Source organism: Falco peregrinus, chromosome 8 (genome assembly GCF_023634155.1).
Source record: "Falco peregrinus isolate bFalPer1 chromosome 8, bFalPer1.pri, whole genome shotgun sequence".
Taxonomy (NCBI): domain Eukaryota; kingdom Metazoa; phylum Chordata; class Aves; order Falconiformes; family Falconidae; genus Falco; species Falco peregrinus.
The window spans coordinates 6,287,343-6,311,487 of NC_073728.1; the positions used below are offsets into that span (position 1 = coordinate 6,287,343).

Consider the following 24,145-nt stretch of genomic DNA (forward strand, 5'->3'; position numbering starts at 1 on the left):
TGAAGGGATCAAATATGTTAGAACAGGAGGAGAAAAATCTATTGGGGTTTTAAAGTACAAAAATGTACACAGAGTTGTTGCTCAGGAAAACTGCTGGCAGGTGAGAGGGTTTTCTGTCCTGCCGTGTAGCCTTCACAGACGAGCCCTGCCAAGGAAAGCTGAACCCCAGCTCTAAAACAGCACAGCTATTTTTGGGATCCCCACGTCCCAGCTTCTATAACCTCTCCGGTGACTACCAGCCTGTTTATTTTTAAGGACAGATTGCGCACACATGCCGTGTGGGACACAGCTGGAGGAGGTGGTCTCTGTTGCTCCCACACAGCTCTCTACAAGCATCTGTCAGCTGTTCCAGCTGCGGTTTTGGTATGGCCGCCTAGTAAGCAAGGGGTTGCAACTTTGCTCTCCTAGGAGCAGAACCAGGCTTAAAATACGAATGAATACCTGTTACTCGGCTTCTTTCTCATGCCTTCGTGTTGATTTTACAGATGTCATTGACAAATGTTGCCCTGTTTTTTATGCTGGGAGAGTGAGACACCCTGCAGGTTGCTTGGGAGATGGTAAGCAGAAGGGTGTTATACCATAGCTTCTTTACTCTTTTACTCATCTGGAGATGAGTTCCAGCTATGCTCCTTCATTTTTTGAGTTTTTAGTTACTAGCTGGTGATGAAAACTCATACAAAGGGCTACATCAAAAGTGAGTGGGCACCTTACACTGGGATAAACGTTGCTATCAGGTATCAGCAAGATCATAACCTGACACCCAGCATTGTGCTTGTGTTAACAAATCATTAGCTTAGATTTCTTTTTTTCTTGCCCACTAATGTGCTGGGTATTTGCTTTACAAAAGGTACAGAAGCTTCTACACCTGGAGATTAGATTGTTTATATTATGGACTGACACTACAAACTTAGCAACCGGGTTACAGGCACAAAACTCTGAGCTACTCAGAAGACGCTGACAACACAGAGAGCCAAGCCTAGTGACACTGCTGGGGAAAGGCTAGCAACCACTAAGAACAGACAAATATTCACCCTGAGTTACCCTTCTGTGACCATCGCAACCTGCAGCACTAAACTGCATTGAAAGAAATGGCAGAAAAAGCTGCGTCTGAGACATTGTGGTGAACATCTGTGCTATTTTTTTTTTATCTGGGAGTGAGATTGAAGCTTTTATCTTTTCCCCTCAATTGCTCACAATCTTTTATTTTATTTTCTTATTCTTCTATGAAGATCACGGAAGGGGAAAAACGACCACTGAAAACCTATTTGCCTTTGCTTAGCTTTTTAACCAGTTTTTGCCTGCCTACTCTTCCAGGAGATTACTACAATGACAGATCCTCCAGTGGTGGATCACCTGACACGACTGAAAATCAAGCTCCTAGAAAAGGTAAGGGAATAACTCTGCAGTGGTCACCTTTGCTCTGCTTTTTGCTCTTGTGTGTTTAAGCATTAACGTTGGATTTTAAATAATTATATTACTACTGAGATTCAAAGAGGATTTGCAGCCAATTGAGAACCTCTTTCTTCGCACAAGCAGAAGAAGACCAATGTGCAGGGGTGCTACAGTCACTGTTGCTTTCTTAAATAACATTGTACACATTTATGTGGACATACGGTAAATTAAAAATAGAGCTAAGGAGACTTCACTCTTACGGGAGATGTCACCCGTTAGCTCAAAACCAGTTTGAGTTGTGACAGGCAAAGTTTAGGAGTAAATTTTGGGTAAAGAGGACCTCAGACAGTTTTAAGGCAATTCCCTGTCTTTGTTTTTGTCTATGTTCACATAAGATATGGTGCCTGGTGAAACACAGGCAGACCTTTGCTGGAAGCAGAGCCCCGACAGCTTTGTTGTGGCTCTGCACACAAACACACCCAGAGGTCTCCATTCAGCCCTGTTCCTCCACCTTCAGCACATCTGACATCCGTTACCTGTCCCTGCAAGGTAGGCTTGGAAATTGTTGTGAGCTTTGCTGCCTGACTCATAACCAGTCCTTTTTGTGGTTCTGCCAACAGAGACTAGAAAATGAAGAGAACCTAGAGAAGATGGAGTCACCTCTCCCAACTGCAAGTAAAAGAGAAGCATTTGTTCTGATTATGGACATAATACAGAAAGGGCTTAATGGTGTTCTCAGGCACGAGTTCCTCACTAGGTCATACCAGATGATCACATCTCCTCCCTAAACTGAGTTGTACGCTCAGTAGCTGGGCATTTGTGTAGTCAGAACTTGCTTTGTCTTAGTGTCTGTGACAGGGACTTTGTCTGGAGGACTGGAGGGAGACTCTGAACTGGAGTCAGTGCTGCCCCAGCTCAGCCTATGTATCTACACCTGTATGCAGCCCTGGGGACTAGAAGCAGTAAAAATGCAAGTTCCAGCGAAGCTCGTGCAGTAATGTCAGTCTCTATGGTCGTCTCAGTCCTAACTAAGCTGGTGAATATTAGCGGCCTTGATGCAAGAGCAGGCTTGCTATGCTGTGCAGCTATCCACACTTTATCTTTGGGATTTCTTCTACTGTTTTTTTTCAACAAAGGGAAGGGATCCACCAGACAAGCACTGACGTAGGAATGACCTCCTGCCCAGGTGTCTTCTGCAGCCTCTCAGCCGTGGATGCAGGTTCAGCTGGAGCTAAATACTGGTGATCTTATTTGTCCTAGCTCCTGTACCTAGTACTAAGCCCCTGTTGCAGTCCAGCTGTACTCTTGGCTCTGGTGATCCTGGAAAGGAGTCATTGGGATGTCTGTGTTTCTCTGAGGGAGCCAGGCAGGAGGAACACTCCACTACAAATGCTGTTTTGCAGCTTTGAAGCTCACCAACGCAGCCTTGTGCAGACCAGAACATGGTTTCCAGTGTAAAAAAATGTGACTCAGCTTATGAAACAAATCCTTATACTGAAAGAGTTGGTCTTGATAGTTGGTTGAGTTGGTTGTGCTGATAAAAGCTGGGAAACCATTTTACCAGAAACACATACATGTGCAGTTACATCCTAACTTTGGGTTGGGCTGAGAAGTTAGGAATCCAGCGTGCTTATAAAACTTCCAAAGTTTAGACAATATAAAAGCTAGTGAACCAGCTAAAAGTTGATAAGTAAGGGAGCTGAAAATAACTTGTGTCTTTACCAAACCCTGTCAAAGACTGTGGTGACATATCACATACAAGTGTGTTCCCTTCAACAACACTCCCATGGAAGGTACGCATACTACGTGCAGTGCATTCATTTCTTTGCATGGCACATGCAGTGTTTATAATTATATTATCTATGGATTAAAGGCTACCAGTAGGAGATCAGTAATATTTCTAGATTGTACTCTGGGCTCATATTCATTGAGCTGATGCACCAAGAGTTGGAAATTTTCAGTGCTGTGGCCAGAAATCATAAATCCCTTTAACAACTTAGAGTTTCAAAATACAAAGTGGTGCTTTTCAGAGCAGATGCCAGGCGTGCCTCCAATGTATCTGAAAACACTCTTTCCGATTTTCATTTCAAGCTAATTCAAAATCAGCAGCATGTGGGAAGAACCAAAAAGGAAGTTGATTCAGAACAAAAAAGAAACAGAGAAGTTGATATTCAAAACTGTGTTTGTTTTGGTACTTCACAACAAACTTTTTTTATACTTTGCATGATCATCGCCTGCATGTACAAAGCAAATGTAGAAAATTCCAGGCTGAAATGAGTTGCTAAGCCAGGAGGTTAAAAGGGGGCTTTAGAGAGCAATCTGAAAAGTTTCTCTTCAGAGAAGGCGCATTGCCTTTGTAAAGCTGCTGAACAGCTGAGTCTGCCTGTGGCATAAAGTCATTGTCTGTCCATGGATTTGACAAGAAAAGTAGCCTAAAGCCTTTTGTGGAAGAAGTCAAGCTATCTTATAACATGTTTTCCAAAATTAATCTCATAATGTAAGTGCTATAACAGCTCTGTCTCTGTGATCTTATGAGAAGATAATGGACTTCTCCTCCTCCAGGGAACAAACAGGAGGATATGCTCCAAAACGCCCTAAGGAGAAGGAAAGATCTGCTGCAGGAGCTTAGGGTAAGAGCTCTCTCTGTGGACAGAAACAACAGAAAGGGTCAGGTTATCTGTACATCCACTGCCAATGTGGATTTAGGTTTTTCCCGTCCTTTAATTTGTGGGCTGAGCAGTGTTCAGTCCTCTGCTGGTTTGGAGTTTAGAGGCTGGGCCATCTAATCAGGGAGAGGGGCCAGAGAGCCTTCCCTCACTGCAGCTAACGATGCTTGCACCCGCTGCAGTTGGTTGGTGGGCTATTTGTCCTGAACTGCTGTACTATAAACTCTCTGGGGTAGTGCCAAAATGCAAACAAGGGATTTTTAATGCCGCTGAAATAGGGACAATCGTGCCTGGTACTTACTCCTAGTTTGTGGAGGGTACCAACCATTAATAAAACATTTTCCCAGACTTTTGGCTGTTTGTTCTTCACTTCTTTTCCATTCCTTCTCCCTTGCGCTGAAAACTGTATGGCTTCAAGATATGCAGGAAGAAAAACTGTCTTTGTACTTGTGCAGGCACTGGTTGAGTGCTTCCCTTCATGCAGTGGTCGCTTGTGGTCTGCCTGTCAGACACAGCAGTGCTGGATGTGTCTGCAGCAGGGTTTTGGTGAGCGAGGCTGCGCCCTGCCCTGCCGTGGGCTCCCAGGGGCTAATCCCCATTTAGTCCAGAGAGCATAACAATACTGTCTGCCTTCCTGTCACCAGGTTTTCTTTAAGAAGATACTTGATTTTGCAGGAGCAGCGCCTTCTGGAAGAGCTTTCACAGCCCCCTGCACCAGCTGGAGGACACTGTCATAACCACCGATCTGCCTCTCCGCGTATCTACCAGATACCTTTTCCAGCTTCCCAAGCGGAGCCACCAAGGATTATCCAGCAGGCGGTAAGGATCCTCTCTCCTAGGACACACTGCTGGCGCTGTGCCAGACTGAGACAACAACCACTTGGCAGCTGTATGGAGACACTCATCCCACCAAAGATACATCTCTTGCTGTTGTATGGGACCTTTACCGCCCTAGGCAAGACTAAGGGAAATCATTTTACAAGTAAGGGACAAAATGAACAGTGTAAATGGTTTACCATAGGAATGAGGTACCGAGAGCTGTGGGAGGATTGCCCACGCTCTGGCCCGGCTGCCTAGCCAGTTTCCAATGCACATCGCTGTCTGCTCATGCAACCCACAACCTCAACAGCTTCTCCACAAGGATCTCATGGGAGACAATGTCCAAAGCCTTACTGAAGTCCAGGCAGATGATACTCACTGCTTTTCCTTCCCAAAGATGAGGAAGCTGGCCAAAACCAACCCCAACTTCTCCATTTTCCTTTCTTTTTCAGATGCCGCCTCAGCCTGCCACCATCATCCAGCAGTTACCTCAGGCATCCCCGCTGATCACACAGATCCCCCCTGCCCAGCCTTTTGCAGCCCCCCGCTCTGGAAGCATTAAAGAAGGTAATGAACCTGTCTAGCAGCCAGCTTCCATCATCAGGCCTGGAGAGGGCAGGCAAGGTGCCATGGCAAGTGGAAGGGGGCACGGGACAGCATCCAAGCTAGTTAGCGATGTGCTTTTTCATCACGGGGCTGCTGCTGTGGGAACTGCAGTCCATAAATGGACTAGATACCATTTCTGAGAGGCTTTCAGGCAGACTTTTATCACTAAGACTGAAGAAAAAGGGACTACAAACTCAATAAAACCAGGTTAAGCTGCTGGGAAAGCTTGGGAAAGCAAAACAGCTCAGCCCATGGCACTGAGGAATATTCCAAGGTCAAACTCGTGCACATGGGTGATTCCAGAATTATCAAACAGGCTTCTAAAATCTGGTTTTATTCTTTTGTTCCCTCTTAACCTGCTGCTCAATCTCCTCAGAACAAAACAGGCTTTTATTATGCCCCGTGTTTGGAAACAAAACAGAGCTGTTGAGAGTGCTGTTCCAAATATAGTGCAATACCAATGGAAAGAGTTTGTTTCTAAACATAGGTGGATGCTACTGTTAAATAATACAAGACCAAAAACCTGGGATGACTTCCCTGACTCAGCGTTCAGCCAAAGGTTTCTTCATCCCACAGAGAAATCCTCAGTTGTGAAACTGCAATATTTCTCAGCTCTTTCTTTATCTAAGCGTCTGGATTTTTGAATTGGAGTTTGTTTTCATAAACAAAATAGTCGCAATTCACACATGATTTTTCTGAAGCTGATACATGTATGCTCCTTTTGGTATGACCAGTTAAAGACAAAAAGGAAAGTTGCCTTGATGTTATTTTTCCTTCTTTTTCTCTACCTTTTCCCTCCTTCCTCTCCCCCCACCCTGAGTGAATTAGTTACACTGCAAAGGTCCTTTGTGATCAGGACCCAGAGATGATGGTAAGCAGATCTAACGTGCATGCAGCGGACTCTCAAGGTGGCACTGCAATATCGTGTAAAGTAGAGGAAACCTCTCAGATGGAAAGCAATGATCGTGAGCCAAAGCAACAGAGAGCACTGTAAGCAGTGGGTCCACGCTGGAGTAAGCAAGAGCTCTAGTGCTCAGCCCTTCTCCAGCCTGTCGGTCAACGTAGTCAGAGCTGGTTGCAGGGAAATTATCAGACAGAAGGTGCGCAACAGCATCTTTCTTGTAGGAGGGAGGAGCAACAGGAAAGCTGGTATGATTTCATTATGCATAGGCATTAATTTTGCACTGCCTGTGCAAATAACGCTAATATTCTTCACGTGTCCCTTTCAGCTGCTTTGTCTTGGCTGCAGTGACCAGTCTGTATGCTGGAGGGCATTTCTCACCCAGATGCCTCTGCTGCTTGTCTGTTGCTGATAAAGCTCTTACTTTCTTCCTTGGGTTGACCTCCTCCCAGATATGGTAGAGATGATGCTGATGCAGAACGCTCAGATGCACCAGATCATCATGCAAAACATGATGCTGAAGGCTCTGCCACCGATGGCGTTCGCACAGCCTGCTCGAACCAGCTCTCCCCTGCTCCAGCATGCACAGCAGGTAACCACACCAGTCTGAAGGGCATCCTTGCTCACACGAGGCAATGGCTGATCCCCTTGGGAGGGTGCAGGGACTGGATGAAACATGCGGAAAGGCTGGGCCATACAACATCTGTGCACATCTTTAAAACCCACTGCACCAGAAAGCACAGCCTGCCTCTTTACCACGGTAAGTGCTGTGGAAGGACCTCGTGGAAGAATATCTCCTCCACAAGTGCAAAGTAGATTCATTCCAGCTCTGAAAATTATCTGGCCTGTACTGTTGAACCACTAATGAGACTACGCACGGAAGATATCTGCACTGGGCATCTGCTGCTGCAGGTCCGCTTGCTGCAAACAGCAGGGGAGTATTTGTGTTACAAATCCTGTAATCGGTAAAATTTGAGCTGGCAGTTTCAAACTTGCTAGACCTGAAGCACAGATTCTGTGATTGTACTTGGAGCCCCGCCGCTCTAGTTCCTGCCTCTCCGAAAATCAATGGCTACCGAGCTCTGAAAGGATAGATCTTAAAGGTATTTTGGTGTGTAGATCCCTATAGGGATTTTTCCAAAACGTGTCCAGTGCCTGATAAGAGGTAGGTAATTTTGAACATATCCTTAGATGCTCAATTCCTGAGCTATTTTTAACAAAGTGATATCCTTAGCATCCTTAAGTGCTTTGGAAAAATGTATTTCTGGTTTCTACTCTGTAGCATTTATTACCTAAGAAGCAAGGACAGCTGATCTTTGGGGAGGAGGCAATGTTTCAGTGTTGCAAAAACTTCCCTTGGACTTTTCCTACCCCTCCTTTTTCAGGCTAACTACATCTTGTCCCTGTACTGTAAGAAAGATTTGTTTTCTTTCGCTCAGATGTTGAGGTTCTCAGGTGCTGAGACAGTAACTCCCACACTTCTGCAGTACTTGCCCAGCTTGCTCGCACTTTTCCTACAGGCTGTTTGCAAAAGCGACAAACAGCTTAAAAGCCCCTGAGCCCCAGCTTTAGCGGAGGGGTAGGAAATGCAATCCTCCTCCACAGCCCATCCCATGGCCTGGAGGGAGCTGATGGGGTTTTGCACCTGTTGGGACCAAACGGCTGCCCTGGACAGAAAGCCTCCCACAGCAGCTGCCAGCTCTCGCTTTTCGGGGCACCGATATCCCACGGGGCCACCCGGCACACGGAGGGGCCCGCTGGCTTCCTCCGCCATGGTTCCAGGGTGGACGTGCTGTGCAAACAGCAGGCAGTGCCAGCTCTTCCCCATGTCGGAGCTGTGCCGAGCGCTGCCTCAGACGGAAGTCCTTTTCTATTTCCCTTAAACTTTGCAGTTTCTAGTTTTGAATACACTTTCCACCTTGCAGTGGGGCAGACGGTGGTGCAGGGAGAGCCAGCAGACTCATCTGCAGCTTTCTGCGGGGAAGCCCACATCTAAGGGGAGATGGCAGAGGAAGAGTGTGCATCCCCCTGGTCCCCATCTCCCTCCCCAGACCATCCTGGCACCATGCGTTTCCCTGTCATAGAGCAGTGGAATAAACTAGGTGGGGGTGTGGGGTCTGAGTGCCTCTGAATACCAGGTGAAATTTGAAATCAACCTCCTATACTGGAGCCTGCAAAACTCATCCCCATACACAGGCTGAAGGACTCCCTTTGCCAAGGGGTGGCTTAGTGGGAACCCAGCCCCTCAGCCACAGACCCTTCCCGTGGGGTCACAGATTTCACACGTGGCCCTTTCTCTCTCTCCAACAAGGATCTGCAGTTTGCTGCTCCCCTGGCTGTGAAAGCAGACAGGCCTAGACTACCTGTGGTGCACCACCATCACCACTACCCTCCCACCGGGATGCTCCCAGTGCCCCATGGGGGCTTCCCATCCACATCCATGGCACATCCCAGGACCGGCAGCACACTCCCTGCCATGGCTACGTAAGTAAACAGGCAGCCATGATGTAAACTTTTAGTCCATCCTTCCTGCGCAGGTGGGGTGGCAAGGCAGACCAGACAATCCCATGCCTTCTTGGTTCTTCACTAAGGCCAGCCCTGAATATTGCCTTTAATGCAACAATGGAATTGAGGTGGTTTAAGTGATGATCTGATACACTCAATCTTATAACTCAAGTAATTAACCCTTGCTTACTGTGTAATAAACATGAGGAGCAGGCGAAGTCTACAAATGATAGCAAGCTGTGTTCCTGCGGCACAGAGCCACCCCCCAGCGATGCTGCATGGCTCCACTCTGCCGTGGCTGGTACCCTGCGTTTGGGGTCTCCCTGTGAACCCAGCAGACACCTGCTAATTAAGGTCTGCGTGCATTTTACAGCACTAAGATTCCCAGCAGGATTTATATTCTTAAAACACTGCTGAGACATGCTAATCAGAAATTCCTGGAACAACCCACCACCACCACTCACTAAGAAAAATGATACAAAGGGAGGGGAGTACTCAGAAATAAAGCTGAGCTTTTGCGATAAGCCTGTGCTTGCAGCTGGGGTGCTTTTCCAGGAGCAGGAATGGATGGACTTGTCCCCAGGCTGCGCCCGGGTCTGCAGAGCCCTCGAGTCCTTAGCAGAGGTCAGTGGCGGGTGCCTCCAGGGGCTCACTTGCCTGTGCCTTCCTTGCGATGGCTGAGCTCGTCCCTGCCAGCTTTCTAGGTGTGAGCACATCACACTGGGACTGGTGCTGGAACTAGGCTGCTCCTGCGAATGCCAGTGGGGCAAGGTCTGAGCCCGGAGAGAGCGGTGCGAATGCCAAGTACGTCAGGAGGGGACAGGCAAGAAGGCAGGCATGGAAGCAGCAGTGTTAGAAGGTTCTTATGTGCCAAAGCTGGTAAAGAAATGCACATTGCTAGAGGGGGTGAGGTGGCATGGGACTTTGGCACAGGGACTTACTGTTGCATTGGTGAGAACGCGGCTTTTATTTCCGTGCTATGGCTCTTTCAAAGCCTTAGGGAACAGAAGGATGAGACGGAGGCAGCTGCATCCTCAGGCAATGGGGGACCTGCTGGAAGGGGTATCTATACGGCCATCTTTAACAAGGGGCTTGCATTCCTGAACAGAGTATTTACCTAATGGGATTACAAGGGATAAACATTTCTACCCATTTCACTTTTACATGGATTTGTAATCTGTACCAGCAAAGATCTTTTGGCTCCTTCCAGAATCGGTGCAATTAGCCATTTGCCGAAATCAGCAAGGGAAGATGTCACGGCTTTTAAGCTGTCTTCTTCCCCTCCTTCAGCTGCTGTCCACCATAAGCTACGAGATCCAACACACCTACACTGTCCTTTTGGCTATTACCAAACACAACAAAGCCATTTTTCTTGTTGCAGGTGGCCCACGTACTGACAGTACGTGTTCCTCTAATGTGGACCACAGCATTTCTGAGGTCAATCTGGATTTGAACAGTTCCTAAACAATCTGTCTGATTGACAGTCTGTCTGTAAAGCTGCGCATCGTTGGTTCAAGAAGTGAGCAGCAGAAAGACTGCAGATGTTCAGAATGAACGTACCATGCACTTGTAGTCTCCTCACCCCTGTTTCTGCTAGTTCAGTTGTTTCCTCACATCTTCCAAGCCCAGACCAGCCACAGGCAATTGCTGCTTTTTTGCCCATCTCTCTGCAGAATCAAGAAAACCCACCCAAAGTGTCTTGCAGGCCTGGCAGCCCAGAGCAGCCCCTGGGCAGGAGATAATCTTGACACCAGGGTTCTCTGAGCCCTCGCAAGTGAGTATGACCCAGCTCCGGGGCTGAGAGTCCCCTTCACGTCCAAACTGAGGAACTGCCCCTTGCAAAGAGGCCTTCTGCTGTCCTGGGGAGGGTGATGGAAACTAACCCGGGATGCCTGAGTGAGGGTTTAGTCACCAAACCTCATCATCTGAAGTGATCCTCAGGTATACTTGTCCTACAGTAATTACCTACCCATGGAGGTAAAGCTGAGTGGGAATGATCCAAATGCAAGTTACCCCCTGGCACTGGATTTTCCTCAAGACCAGCACTCTGCCCTACCTGCGTGAGTTGTCTTCATGCACTGTTTGGATAAATAATCCTCAGTGGAGGAGAACAGACAGAAATCTGCTCCTGCAGCCAGCGGGTTTGAACGCTGAAGTGCAACACCTACCCACAGCTAACTGCCCGCCACCTTTTCAGCCCCAGGAAGCTTCTGACTCTCAGGCTCTCCCAAATCTCACATTTACAAAGCTACCCGAGCTTTCCTTCTCAAGGAGCTACTGGAAGGCGATTTAAGCAGCCTGAATTAGGTATATGCGTTTCATGATTTCCCAACCTTTCCCTCATATAATCAGGGTTTAGACTTGATTTAAACAGAAAATAAATAAAATCCTGAAGTTGTCCCTTGGATATTGACATGTCTTTTTCTTCAGCAACAGAAACACTTTTCCTTTCCTTGTTTCTCCCACTAATTTTCAGAGGGCAGGCTTTAATCCAAGCCCATGCTATCCTGTTCTTTTTGGCTTAATTTAGGATTCCTTGGAAGGCCCACTCACAGTTTTCATCAAGCGATACTTTTTCATGCTTTCAGCAGCCTGGTTGTGTTTCATACAGAAAGACAAACAATGAATTAGTAGCACTTTCTCAATGTCTTCCAGCCTTCCCCTGTTCATAAAGTGGAGAACTTCTTTATGTTGGTTTTGCCTGGTGCGATTTGTCGGTGAACGTGATGAAGATAACCCAGGGACCTAAATTTTGTTTAGAATGGTGACCAAGAAAAAAAGATACTGTGCTGGGCATAGATAGACCCTGACAGGGAAAACTGAGTCTCGTTTGCCAAGCTATGGTCAGTAGCTAAGGAGATAGGCTTGGCAGCAAAAAGCTGATGTTATCATCTTGGAAGGAAGGAAAAACTGTTTGTCTGTGGCCCATTTATCATGCCACACAGTGCTGCTCACTAACAGGTCGGGTCGGATGCTCCCCTGCCTGCCTCTGCCTCTGGAGCAGGTGCACGGTTGGCAGCTGGGGCTGCTCCTGCAGAAAGCAGCATTGCAGACCAGCTTTAATTACACAACTGTATGCTGGGTTATCCACAGGAGCCCCTGAATTAATTGGCATACCTTAAAGTGCTGCTATCAAATTGGTGAGCCAGAGTGGTGGGATAATCTGGAAAGTCTACCAGACAAGTATGCAAAGGGTGCTGAGAGCATTTCCAAATAATAAATGTCACTGCTGGAAGCTAATGGTGTGCTGTCTGTGCTCTGAAAACAAATAATGAAAATTTATTTACTGTGTAAAACTTACCTTGCTCTTTGCCCCCTCTGCTCTGTTTTGTTTGCTCTGTGTGTGTGTGTCAGCGTGGATCAATTCACTGCCACATAGATCAGAAAAGCCCAGCAGAGGGTCTTCAGAAGCAACTCATTTGGGCACGGCACTAGGGCACTAGTAGCTTTTAATGACCCCAACCAGCTGCACCTGAGACCCCCACCCTCCCCAAGGCCAGCTGTCCTATTTAAGCTTGGGCCTGGGACTACTTGGGGGGTTCTGCTGACTGATGGTGCTGCAGGTTGGGGCTGTGGCACAGTGCTTTCTGCACCCAGGACCTGTAATGGAGAATGGTGCTGTGCCTGCACAGGGATTTGCTCTTGCTCCTTTGAGACAAATCTGCTGTTTAGGGCTGTGCTTTGCAGGTTTAGCAATAAATTGTAGTTAGTGTATGTTAATGTCTGTGGGTTTGCTGCTGTTTATTTATTGTGTGTAGGCTGTAACTTGATCCCCCCTTTTCCAAGCTTGCTGTGTGCAGTGTTGGTTCAGCAGAGCATTTCCTCCCAAGGATGGGCATGTGAGATGGTGCTCACAGAGATGTCTCCTCCCAGCCTCATCCAAGACTTTGAAAGCTTCTGGAGGTTAGACATGGACCCTCTGCTCTGCATCATGCTCCAAAATGCTCAAGCCACACACAGCTTCCTCGGGCAAAAGGTGCCCTCATAGATGGGATCAGGCCCCTGGGTAGCAGTGTGGTTCACATCTCGCCCTCAGGAGAATGCCTGTCAGGCTTCAGGAGTTACCCTGCATCACCCCACTGCTGCCTCTGCAGTCGCAGCCCAGCAAAGCAGCAGCAAAAGCCCAGCAGATGCAAATTCTCCTCATGCTCTGTGCATGTCTCGTTAGGAGGTTCTTGAAGACTGCAGAGTTGCTTTACAATTTTCAAAAGAGACCTTTTAATGAGGCCTGGATGAATAACACCACAGTCGCATCCCTTCACCAAAGGCTCAGCGTGGCTGGCCACGTGGCCAGGCTCATTCACCTACAGTCTCTGTGCTGGGAGTTAAACTTTAATATGAACCAGGGGAGAAAAATGCAGATGTCACTCATCAGTCCATATCCTTCCCTTCCCCTCCCGCTGGCGAGGGCAACACAGCAGGACAGGGAGCCGGGACACAGCAACAAGACCCTGCGACCTGTGTGGCTGCCCCGGTGATGGAGCCCAGTGACCCACGGGGGAAAAGAGTCGCCATTGTCGGTGGTGGTCTGGTAAGAAACTCAATTTAGCTGCTGTGTGATTGCATTTTCCGGGGAGCCAGAGCTGTGAAAGCATTGCTTTGATGTGGAGGGAATGTTTTTCTCTTAAAAGAGACAGGGAACTACTGGAGGGGTCCAGCGGAGGGCTATGAAAATGATGAGGGGATGGAGCATCCCTCTTACAAGGGAAGGCTGAGAGAGCTGGGCCTGCTCAGCCTAGAGAGGAGAAGGCTGAGGGGGGACCTTATCGATGTCTACAGACACCTCAAGGGCGAGTGTCAGGAGGACGGGGCCAGGCTCTTTTCGGTGGTGCCCAACGACAGGACAAGGGGCAATGGGCACAAACTGCAGCACAAGAAGTTCCATCTGAAGAACTTCACCTTGAGGGTGACAGAGCCCTGGCACAGGCTGCCCATAGAGGTTGTGGAGTCTCCTTCTCTGGAGACATTAAAGAGCCACCTGGATGTGACTGTGCAACCAGCTCTAGGTGACCTGCTTTAGCAGGTGGGTGGACTAGATGATCTTCAGAGGTCCCTTCCAACCCTGGCCATTCTGTGGTTCTGAGAAATCATTCCTCCTTCAGATAACGAGGTGTTACAGAGGAGCTGGTTGAGTTCCCACTGCGGGAAGCAGCAAGGCTCATTTGAGCAGCTAGGACTTTGTAGGAGGAGAGCGGCTCTTTCCCTCAAGAAAAAGCTTTGCTGCTGAGACGCTCCAGAGGTGAAATGTGTGTCTGTGGCTAACCTTGCCTTGAACACTGTGTGCAAAAAAATCCTGCCTCCAAGAGCATTTTTCTCAGAGGAGGGGGGTTGGGAGGTGGAGCCGTGGTGCCCAGGTTCACTAAATAACAAGTTCTCATTTGGGCTGCCAGATCCTCCTGCCCCTTGGCTGCTTCTGGCTTTAACCGAGTCACTGATGTGAAATGCTTTGCGAGGACTGAGACTTGGTAAGTGCTAGGCTAAAAGGAAATCCCTTCCTCTGCCCAATTTTTTGGGGGATTTGTTTTCCTGCAGTACTGTTTGCAGGGTGGTCTGACTCTACAGGACAGCATGAAGCACTGCAGCACCTAAACCTCTTTAGAATTTTTGGCCATTAGCTTCTTGTTCCCCATGCTGCTGGAAAAGGGCAATGACATCAGAGTCTGTAGTTCTGACAGTGATTAATGATGGAAATTAAACAAGAGAAAGACAGCCATCCATTTACATAACAACCAGGACGTAGGTGTGTTGTCCTTTTTAAGGTAACATCTTGCTTTTGCACAGGTCTAGCATCCCGTGCTGTGTTCCCAACGGAATGCTGCAGCACCCTGATTTCTATTGATGAAGATAAATACAGTCTGGAGGGGAGCAGGGAGCTTGCCTGTACCAGCTCCTGTTGCCTCTGGCTGGAGGGCCGTGCTGCAATCAATCCGTGCATGTAAACAAGCCCTGAACTTGGTACAATGAGTTTTGATGGGTGACTTCTGTCTTGGAGGCTCTTCAGGTGCATCAGGGGTACCAGAGGACTTGTATCCAGGAAGAAGTCCCCTCAGGTTCTTGAGCAAAGGATCCTCCAGTATATGCTGAGCTGTATCCCCTCACTGCTGCCTTCCCTTGATGCATCTCATAGTGATGTGTGATATAGCTCCTAGTGAAACACCTCCCCATTCCTGATCCTTCTCTTACAGGTGGGTGCATTAAATGCCTGTTTCTTCGCTAAACGAGGTTTCCAAGTTGATGTTTATGAAGCCAGACAAGGTAAGTTCAACCTGATCATTACTGCTTTATCAATATGTTTCTGTCCCTTGATAACAGTCCTTGAAGAAGCTAAACAGGAACTGTGTGGGCTCACTGAAACTGCAGAAAGAAAATTAAATCTGAAAGCATGGCACTTTGGGGATATTCTTTTCACTCTTCCCTTTAATTCCTGTGGTGGGGAGGAGCATTCATTTGAAATACGTTGTTTTGTGTGGAGGAAACCCACCCCTCAGCTACTAAAATTATGCCCTTTTTTATGTTCTTGGCTCAAACATGAGTTCAAATGCTCACCTTCAAAACCTGGTCTCTGCATGAAGAATCATAGCACAGTGCTTTTGAACCAAGCAGGGTCAGAAGTTTGGCAGCAAAGGCTGTTGTTGATGCTGCAGCATCTCTGTTAGGGCTAAAAGCATCGACTTGACTCATAACCACTGCCACGGTGGTGAGGAGGGCTGGTGGCGAGAGGGGCAGAAGGAGAAATGAAGTGCTTTCAGGAAGGCTTCAGCACCACAGGGTATCACAACAGAGAAATGATGATTTGGAGCCCAGGTGTTGGCTGAAAGGCAGAGAAATTGTTTGCCTTCAGTGTCTATCAGCTGGCAGGTAAATGAAACCTGGGCAGAGATGGCAAGCCAGACAGCAGATGAGAATGACACCATGGATGGTGAAACTCAACTTGACTGGGCATCAAAGGGAAGGAGAAACCCCGTCTGACACGTGGTCTCTGTGCTCGCTGCTCCCGCTGCGGCAGATGTTGGGGCAGTGGTCCTGCTGCTCGGCTCCCAGCTGCCCCTGTCCCCACTGCTCTGCTCCTGTTTTTGGCCCATGGCTCCTGAAAGCCATTGGGATGAGGCTCTGCCACACACATTGGCTGGACAACATGGGAAGCTTAAGTGAGGGCATTTGGAGGAGGAACAGGCCAGAGCTGAGACATTTCCATGTGAACAGTGACGGGTCTCAGCAGAAGCTGCCAGGGTGCTCTTTACTTAGAGGGGAAATGATGCTTAGTGATAACGTGCCCTCCAGCACCATCAGGATCCAGCATTCCCTTTGCAGCACTTGGCTGCAGCTGCTTCTTCCAGGCTAGAGGTGGCATGGAGGAAGCAGCCCTCGAAGATGCTCAGCTGCCCTCCTGACAGCTGAACGTGCCTTTTGATGCTTGCCTTCTCTGCATGCAGATCAGGGGGATGGGGACTCCTCACTGCCCTGCCTGCTGTCACTGCAGGGATTTTGGGAGATGCTGCCTGCACCAGGCTGTGGTATCAGTATCTGTGTCTCCATAACCAACTCCTCTTTCCGTACAGATATCCGTGTGGCCAGCTTTACCCGTGGCAGAAGCATTAACTTAGCCCTGTCCCACAGAGGATGCCAAGCCCTCCGAGCCGTGGGGATGGAAGAGCAGGTACCCTGGCAGTGTCTGTCAGTGGTGGGGTCTCTGTGGTTAAAATGCTGTTGGCTTCAGCTGCTGATAGACAGGCTCCCTTCCAGTCCCCGAGCAGGCAGGTGCCACCGCAGAGGTAGCCCTGCTTTTGTAAGGGTGGAGGCAGACCTCTCCCACTGCACGCCTGCAGCCTGGCTCTCCACTGTTTGCTGGGACAGCTGCCAACAGGGATGTCCCCCAGTTTGGGGGCAGCTCCCTGACCCAGGCAGCTGGGATCTGCTCATGGTACAGTGTGCTTCCCTGGGAGACCATCACTCAGACAACACCTTCCAGCATTTACCTTCCCGCCGTGCTCCCCTCCCTCCTAGAGGGTGAGAGCAAATGGGGCAGGAGCTGGTGAGCTCCCAAAAGAGCTGGAGTACCAGCAGGATGCGGTAAAGGGGGCTGGTTTCCCCAGTGACATGCCCAGATTTGTATTTTCCCCACAAAACCTTGAGCTTTGGGCTGACCCCTGAAATCCACGCATGCTTGGCTCAGAACCCAGTGCTCCTCTGCATCACAACATCCAGCTGTTAGCAGTGGTGGCATCTCCTGGCCCCAGGGTCCCTGTGGAGGAGCCCAGGCTTCGACAGCTCATATTGTGGCACCAGCATGTAAACTGGCTGTTATCACCTGCCCCATCTAGCACCCTGGGACTTTTCATTTCGCTTCTATTAGAAAATAATTTCCCTCTGATTTTTATGAGAATGGCCTTGTAAGTAATCTCAGTAAAATGTAGTGACTTGGCATTGACAGCGCTGTAAAATTTTCCCCGGTAACTTGAACAACCTTGGTATGAGCAGGGAGCATCCCACTGTGCCCAGTGCAGTGCGCAGGGGGTTCGGTGCTTGGTAACTTGTGCCCTCCCCCTGGCATCTCAGTTTGGGCCAGAAGGCTGGGTTGTGTTCCCTTCCGTTTCAGATTGTGACCAAAGGCATTCCCATGTGGGCAAGGAGGATACACACACCCTCAGGGAAGAAGTACTCCATCCCATATGGGAAGAAGAACCAGGTACTGGTCTCATGATGCCGCTGCAGAGATGCTTCGCGTGTGGGGTCTTGGGCAGCATGTGTATCTCTGTGTGACGGACAGCCTGGGGCTCATGCTCTTAGAAAGGATGCTGTGAGTGGGACGGGGTTACGTGACCCCTTGGTTTTGGTGGGGCAGTTTGGAGAGGGTGGTGTTTCCCACCTGGCTGTGCAGACCATCCTTCAGCAATGCCTCCTGAACCCCGTGTTTGTTTGCCTTGCAGTACATCCTCTCTGTGGACAGAGCAAACTTAAACAGAGAGCTGCTAACAGGTAGGTTGCCAGATCTGTTTGCAAACGCTTTTACACCCCATTCACCGAGGATTTAAGGTTTGCCCCGCACGCAGGAGACTTTGGGCCACCCAGCTCTCTTTGCCCGTGAGTTCTGCATAACCTGGCTCTCAGAAAACGTGAACGTGAGTTGGCTGTGTTTCTGAGAAGACAATCGGTGCTGTTTCCCTGCTGCTTGTCTGATGCAAAAGAATATTCAGACAAGTCCTCCGAGGCCTCTCTGCGCATGCGGCTCTCCCACATCAGCCATCGAGTGGGAGCCACCTCCACTCCCCAGCTCCTGGCACCGGCATCTGCTCCCAAAACTCCACAGCCAAAGCAGGAGATACCTCCTTACCCTTGCCATGGTCTGCAGCATTTTCCACAACCCCTGATTGTACAGACAGTCAGAAATTGGAGCACTGTGGCAAAGCATGTAATCAGGCCAGGCCAACTTTCCCATTGACTGCAGACACCTCACCCCGTCCTGAAATACAGTGCAGTGACAGTGGAAACAGGTCAATGACTCATGTCAGTGAGGAGAAGAAAGAAAACTTTGCGGCATTCCTTGCACTTTTTAAATATTTGTCACCAGAGTTGACCGAGCACAGCCCTAGTGTGTCCTGCCTGCCAGCCGTCACTCAACACAACAATTTATTTGCTGTAATGCCAAAAGCCCCTGTAATTTAGGGATCCCTTGGAAATATTTTTGGGGTCACAGTACAAGCCTCTACATTTAGTTGTCTTTTCACAGCTGCTGAGAAGTACTCCAACACTAAAGTGTACTTTGGACACAAGCTCCTGGGGTGCAATGCAGAGTTGGGGACATTAACCATAAAAAGGTAATCCCTGCGCAAGCTTGGGATCAAGTGCTGTGTTCTGTTAGTTTCTGCTTAATCATTCATAAAACCTCAAACAATTGAGCAATCTCGGTTTGAAACTAGTGTGTTATTACTGAGCGGGCAGAACTCCGTGTCAGCTTTGGAAAGGAGAAACAGGAAAACAGGGTTCATGGGGAGGCTGAAAAAAAATGTAAGCAACTCACTACTCACCCCCCCAGCAGCAGCAGCAGCCTGGCTGTAGGTTAGGCAACGCTCGCTGACCTGTGCGGGGAATAAATGTGCCAGGCTCTGTTGTGCTGGTTTTCAGGGACAGATTGCTTATCAGGGAGGGCAGCTAACGACCTTGTTTCATAGTTGTGTTAAGTTCTGGTCATGTCCCCTGTCTGCCTGGGGATGCAGGCTCTAAGAAATATCTAAGAAAAATCCCTGTGCAGTGCCTGTTGCGTTCTTGGGTAGATCTGGCAGACTTGTGCTTTTGATAACCTACAGGATAATTATTCAACCTAACGCTAAGCGTCCCAGTCAGTGGAAGACAATATTCCCTCACCCTAGAAGATTAATAATGCTGGAGGCGACCCTGGCATTTTGCAAAAGGCAGATGTGCTGAGCTGGCCTGGAGTTACGGCAGGATTGGTCTAAGGGACTCTCTTGGTTTCAGAGCCGACCAGCAGCCCTTGGAAGTCACCTACGATCTCATTGTGGGATGTGATGGAGCCTTCTCAACAGTCAGAAAGCAGTTCATGAGGCAAGCACGCTTTAACTACAGTCATGAATACATTCCTCACGGCTATATGGAGCTGACCATCCCTCCCAAGGATGGAGATGTAAGTGTGCCTGTCCCAGGGTCTGCTCCCACCTTTGCAGGCGGGACACCTTGCTCTTCTCTCATGGTGGCTCTGCTACAGCAGCTCTAGAGAAACTAATTTCTCACCTGGGGTCAGTCAAGGGATTAAAGCTTTCCTAAGAGAAGGCAGGCATCTCTTCTTCTTCCAGTGGTGGATGCAGTGTCTTGGAACCTGGCTAAAAAAATCCTAGAGAGCTTGCCCCAGAGTGGTGGGTTAACTCTAGCTCTGAGAGGTCCTGGGTATATGGGAACATTTCTGTGAGGACATCAGCCATTGCAAACCAGCAGATTTTTTGCCTGTCTTTCCTACCCTTTCCTCTTGCCCTTGTTTTGTTTCTACCTGAACCATCAGGGACCAGAAAGGGAGCCTGTGTGGTCATTGTGTCTTCTCATGGTATAAAGGATGGGGACCAGTGTGCTGGTGTGGAGGGGAACCAGTGGCTGGGCTGTGCAAGCTGAGCAGGTCAGGGCAGGGACACAAGGCAATTTTCCTTCTCTTTCAGTTTGCCATGGAACCAAACTACCTCCATATCTGGCCAAGAAACACCTTCATGATGATTGCGCTGCCCAACATGGTGATAACCCATGGCCACACTCCCTTGGGGCATGGGATGGAGCTTGTGGGGATGAATTGGCTGCAGTGACAGGCACATGGCAGGGGCTGGGAGGGCCAACTAGGCACCAGGAGGGACCCTCAGCCTGTGCCAGGTGTCCCACAGCCTGGGGAGTGCAGGACAGGACCCCCAGAACCAGTCCTGCCTCACAGCCCTGAGCAGATACCCGCACCACCTCTCTCTGCCCCCACGTCTGAGCCCAGCCGAGCCCCCCAAAAACCAGCTGGATGTTATAAACTAGACACGGGAGTACCAGGGCAGCATGCCATGCCCATGCTGGCAGATCACGTGCTGCCTGTTTCTGCCTGCCCCCAGCATGTGCAAGCCCACCACGGGGAACGGGATGGCCGGGCACTCATCCCTGCTGCAGGCGGGTTGCTGCAATTGATGGGTGACAGGCTGGGCACTGAGCTGCTGCTCCAGGTGCTCTCCATGGCCTCTGGGCCTCTTTCTGACCTTCCTCCCTGGCTGGCAGGACAAGTCTTTCACCTGCACGCTCTTCATGCCCTTTGAGGAATTTGAGAAGCTCACAACGGGCGAGCAAGTGCTGGATTTTTTCCAGACCTACTTCCCAGATGCCATCCCCCTCATCGGAGAGTAAGTGTTCCCATCTCCCTTTCTGGCTCATCACCACAGTGCCACGAAGCTGGGCACGCATTCCCACCTAGCCTTGAGGTCCTGGTGACAGGTTTTAAACACTGTTGGGATGGGTCCCCACTGCCTGTAGGTCTGCATTGCATCAGCACTGGGATAACAAGCTCAGCAGTGGGATGCAGACCCATCCCGCGGCAGTTTCTGACGGAGCGGCACTGAAGCACCGCTCTGCCCCTCGGAGGCACGGCACAATCCCTGCCACAAAGAGCAGATCACCTCCCGCTGCTTTTGTAGTGCTCTTGAAGGCTTTGAACTCAAGGGATGGAATAGCTGTTCATAAGCGGTGGGGTTTTGGTGCTAGAGGTGGGTGAGCAAAGCGACTCTGCCAGAGCGCAGGTAAGGGTTGCGTGCCGAAACCAGCAGCATGCAGGTAGTCCCGCTGCTCAAGAGCTGGGTTGCGCAAACAGTGACATTTTAGCGAAGGACTGAGAAAATCTGGACTTGGCAAAAAAACCCAAATCAAAACCAAAACAACCCGCTGTGCTGACTAAGCAAAAGACTGACACTTATTGATTGTGTGGCTAGAACGAATATCAGGGTTGTGAGACACAAGAGCGGGCGGTCCCCAGCTCCCTGGGCAGCGGGCACCCTCTCCTGCTGGGCAGAAGGTGCAGCAGGACAGAGCCAGCGCATCCTGCTCCTCCCGGGGACCCTGGTGGCAGCGGGGACCGGGACCAGCCTTCCCAGGTCCTGATGGCTGTGGCTCTGTTCAGTGTGTCCTCGTTTTCCTGCAGAGGGGAGCCTTTCCAGATGGTGGGAGCTCCAGCCTATTAATGCTTCTGCTTTGCAACGTAGCTACCTATTATGGGCTTTTTTTGGTTGATACGAAGGGTCTCTGCTGTGTTCGGCAGTTTCCTCTTAAGGAGGCTGTATCGCAGGACTTCATATAAACATAGAAACTCCGATAGCCCCCGGTGTATCCTTCCTATGGTGACCGACATCCACCAGTGCTCGCTGTTAGAAGACTGAGCTGTTGATGACGCTCTTACAGTCAAGCTGCGTGCAGAGCTTAAAACACACAGACAAAATATTTGCTCCCCAGGGGAAGTTAATGAAATAGGCCGGCTGACTTTCCACATTCTCCTGAGCACAAACTGCCTAGTGAATAGGCTCGGGTTTTGCATGCTGCCGGTACCCGTGGCCCCGGCTTCCTGAGCTTGGGTGGGGCGTGACTTGCTTTTCTGGTCTCTTGTGGTCCCACAAGTGAAGTATCTGTTGTTTTGCCTGAAGGCGAGAGCTGAAGCACGATTACTTTTTGCTGCCAGCCCAGGCCATGATATCTGTGAAGTGCTCATCCTACCACCTCGCTTCCCGCTGCGTGCTGATGGGAGACGCCGCGCATGCCGTCGTGCCTTTCTATGGGCAGGGCATGAATGCAGTAAGTTCACGGCTGGCCCTGGGCCATCTCAGCTGGGTCCCCACTCTTTCCACCCAGAAATGCCTGGTTTTAGAGTGTAGCTCCGTAGAGATCAGGGGCTGGCCTGTCCCCACAGTCTGATGTCCTCTGCCTTGGCCGGTGTTGAGCTCCCCTCAGGTACCCGGCTGCTTCACTAGGAACTGGCTGTCCTCTGGGCAGGAGAGGGGACAGGGTGGTGGGGTCATCTTCCCATGGGGCAGAGGACTGTGTGGGAGGGGGGTCTGGGAAAGGCAACCCTTGGATTTCTCTGCAAGACCCCTGGCAGAGTGGCCTGGGGTAACACTCCTGCCCTGAAGCTGTGGTCAGTGGGACCCTGCACACGTGAACAGCCACACTAGCTAGGCATCTGTGAGAGCACTTCTTGAGAACGCGTGGTTCCTTCTGCCTATTGACCCTCTAATTTTCCTCCCAGGGCTTTGAGGATTGTCTGGTCTTTGATGAATTAATGGACCAATTCCACAATGACCTTGGTGAGTGAGATGGCTGGGAGGAGAGAGAGCGGAGGGGGATCCCTCTGCAGCTGAAGGCAGCTGGGTATACCCTGCTGGGGTACCCGTGAGCTGCCGCTTTCTTCTCCCAGGTGCCTGCCTCCCCGAGTTCTCCAGGCTGAGGGTGCCAGATGACCACGCGATCTCAGATTTAGCCATGTACAACTACATAGAGGTAGGTGAGCTGCACACAGGCGTGTGGTCCTGTGGGCTGTGCAATGCGATGGCACTCTGCTGAGATGCATGCAGCGGGCAAGGTCTCTGGCAAGACTCTGGTAGGGCTCTCACCGTGGCAGACTTTAGCCAAATTGCTCCTTGGGAATATCGCTGGGGCTGGGGAGGCTCTGATCCCTGTGGTGAGCCCCAGGAGAGGCAGTGGGAGAGCTGGCAAAATGTAGGGGAGCCAAGGCATCCTGCAAAGGGGTGACTGTTGCTCTTTCACAGATGCGTGAGCATGTAAATTCAACATGGTTCATTTTTCGGAAGCATGTAGACAATTTCCTCCACACCCTTATGCCTTCCACCATCGTCCCGCTGTACACCATGGTAAGGCCAGCACCTCGGTCCCCACTGCCTGAGCCGCCGTGAGCTCCTCCTGGCTGGCTTTGAGGTGGTGATGTGCTCCTGCAACCCTCCCAGGTGACCTTCACCAGAATTCGCTACCATGAGGCACTTCAGCGCTGGAAATGGCAGAAAAAGGTTGGTCAGTGGTGGTGCCCATCCTCCCCGTGCCATGAGCTTTGTGAGCATCCCGCGTGCCAGCGCTGCTCAGCTGCTGGGTGGGGGCTTTGGTGGGGGATGTTGTTAGGTGGGTGCAGGTGTGAAGACTTCACTTGGTGCTGCAGGGTAGAAGCAAACCTCTGACGATGCCGGGGGTTTCTCTTTGCACTTGCAGATAATTAATCGAGGGCTCTTTGTCATGGCCGTGGCAGGACTGGGTGGCACCTACCTGCTCATAAAGCGGCTGGCACGGGACTTGGACTTCTGTGTGGAAAACTTGTGGGGCTGGTCCCATTATCTGCAGAATATTGGACGTTTTCCCTTTGGCATGCAAGAGGCTTAAATGTAAGGGGACAACCTGGTTGTAATAAAAGTGAAGGCATGGGCTGTTGACTCAGCTGGATGACATTGTTTCTCTTGGGATGTGGGCTGGCAGCTCCTGCAGCCCTTCTGCCTCCTTGCCCCTCGGGAGCGTGGTGGTGGTCCCTCTCCCTGGGCTAGAGGAGCCCATCGGGGCACAGAGAGCCTCTGCAGGGGCTCAGGCATGTCTGTCTCATCCCAGCAGCCTTGTCTCGAGTGATGTGGTGTGTCATGGGCTGGGTGCGGGTTTTGTGTGCAGTAACGGGGGGAGTGTGTACCCTCCCAGCCAGCAGGACGGTCACTTGAACTGGTTGGGGTGTCCCAGCTGCTACTGCTGACTTCTG

The 24,145-nt window shown here is 50.1% G+C and overlaps 2 protein-coding genes across 3 annotated transcripts; both read left to right on the top strand.

Moving 5' to 3' along the window:
• The first annotated feature begins 1,314 nt into the window (after nucleotides 1-1,314).
• Nucleotides 1,315-8,872, top strand: C8H21orf58 (chromosome 8 C21orf58 homolog). Its single transcript, XM_055812031.1, has 7 exons — nucleotides 1,315-1,386; nucleotides 2,013-2,067; nucleotides 3,955-4,022; nucleotides 4,734-4,877; nucleotides 5,330-5,444; nucleotides 6,837-6,976; nucleotides 8,696-8,872. Exons 1-7 carry the CDS (start codon nucleotides 1,327-1,329, stop codon nucleotides 8,870-8,872), a joined length of 759 nt encoding a protein of 252 aa, XP_055668006.1. The 5' UTR covers nucleotides 1,315-1,326.
• Nucleotides 8,873-13,235: 4,363 nt separating this feature from the next.
• KMO (kynurenine 3-monooxygenase) lies at nucleotides 13,236-23,838 on the top strand. 2 transcript variants are annotated; one of them, XM_005241334.3, is made up of 15 exons: nucleotides 13,238-13,420; nucleotides 15,075-15,144; nucleotides 16,449-16,546; nucleotides 17,486-17,575; nucleotides 17,817-17,865; nucleotides 18,617-18,704; nucleotides 19,363-19,528; nucleotides 20,052-20,123; nucleotides 20,638-20,759; nucleotides 22,047-22,194; nucleotides 22,646-22,703; nucleotides 22,814-22,896; nucleotides 23,166-23,267; nucleotides 23,361-23,420; nucleotides 23,617-23,838. In XM_005241334.3, the coding sequence occupies exons 1-15, from the start codon at nucleotides 13,367-13,369 to the stop codon at nucleotides 23,782-23,784; spliced, it is 1,428 nt and encodes a 475-aa protein (XP_005241391.1). In that variant the 5' UTR covers nucleotides 13,238-13,366; the 3' UTR covers nucleotides 23,785-23,838. The 2 variants fall into 2 exon arrangements, with proteins under 2 accessions (XP_055668367.1, XP_005241391.1); XM_055812392.1 differs by lacking the exon at nucleotides 20,052-20,123 and having other exon boundaries at nucleotides 13,236-13,420.
• The last annotated feature ends 307 nt before the right edge of the window (nucleotides 23,839-24,145 follow it).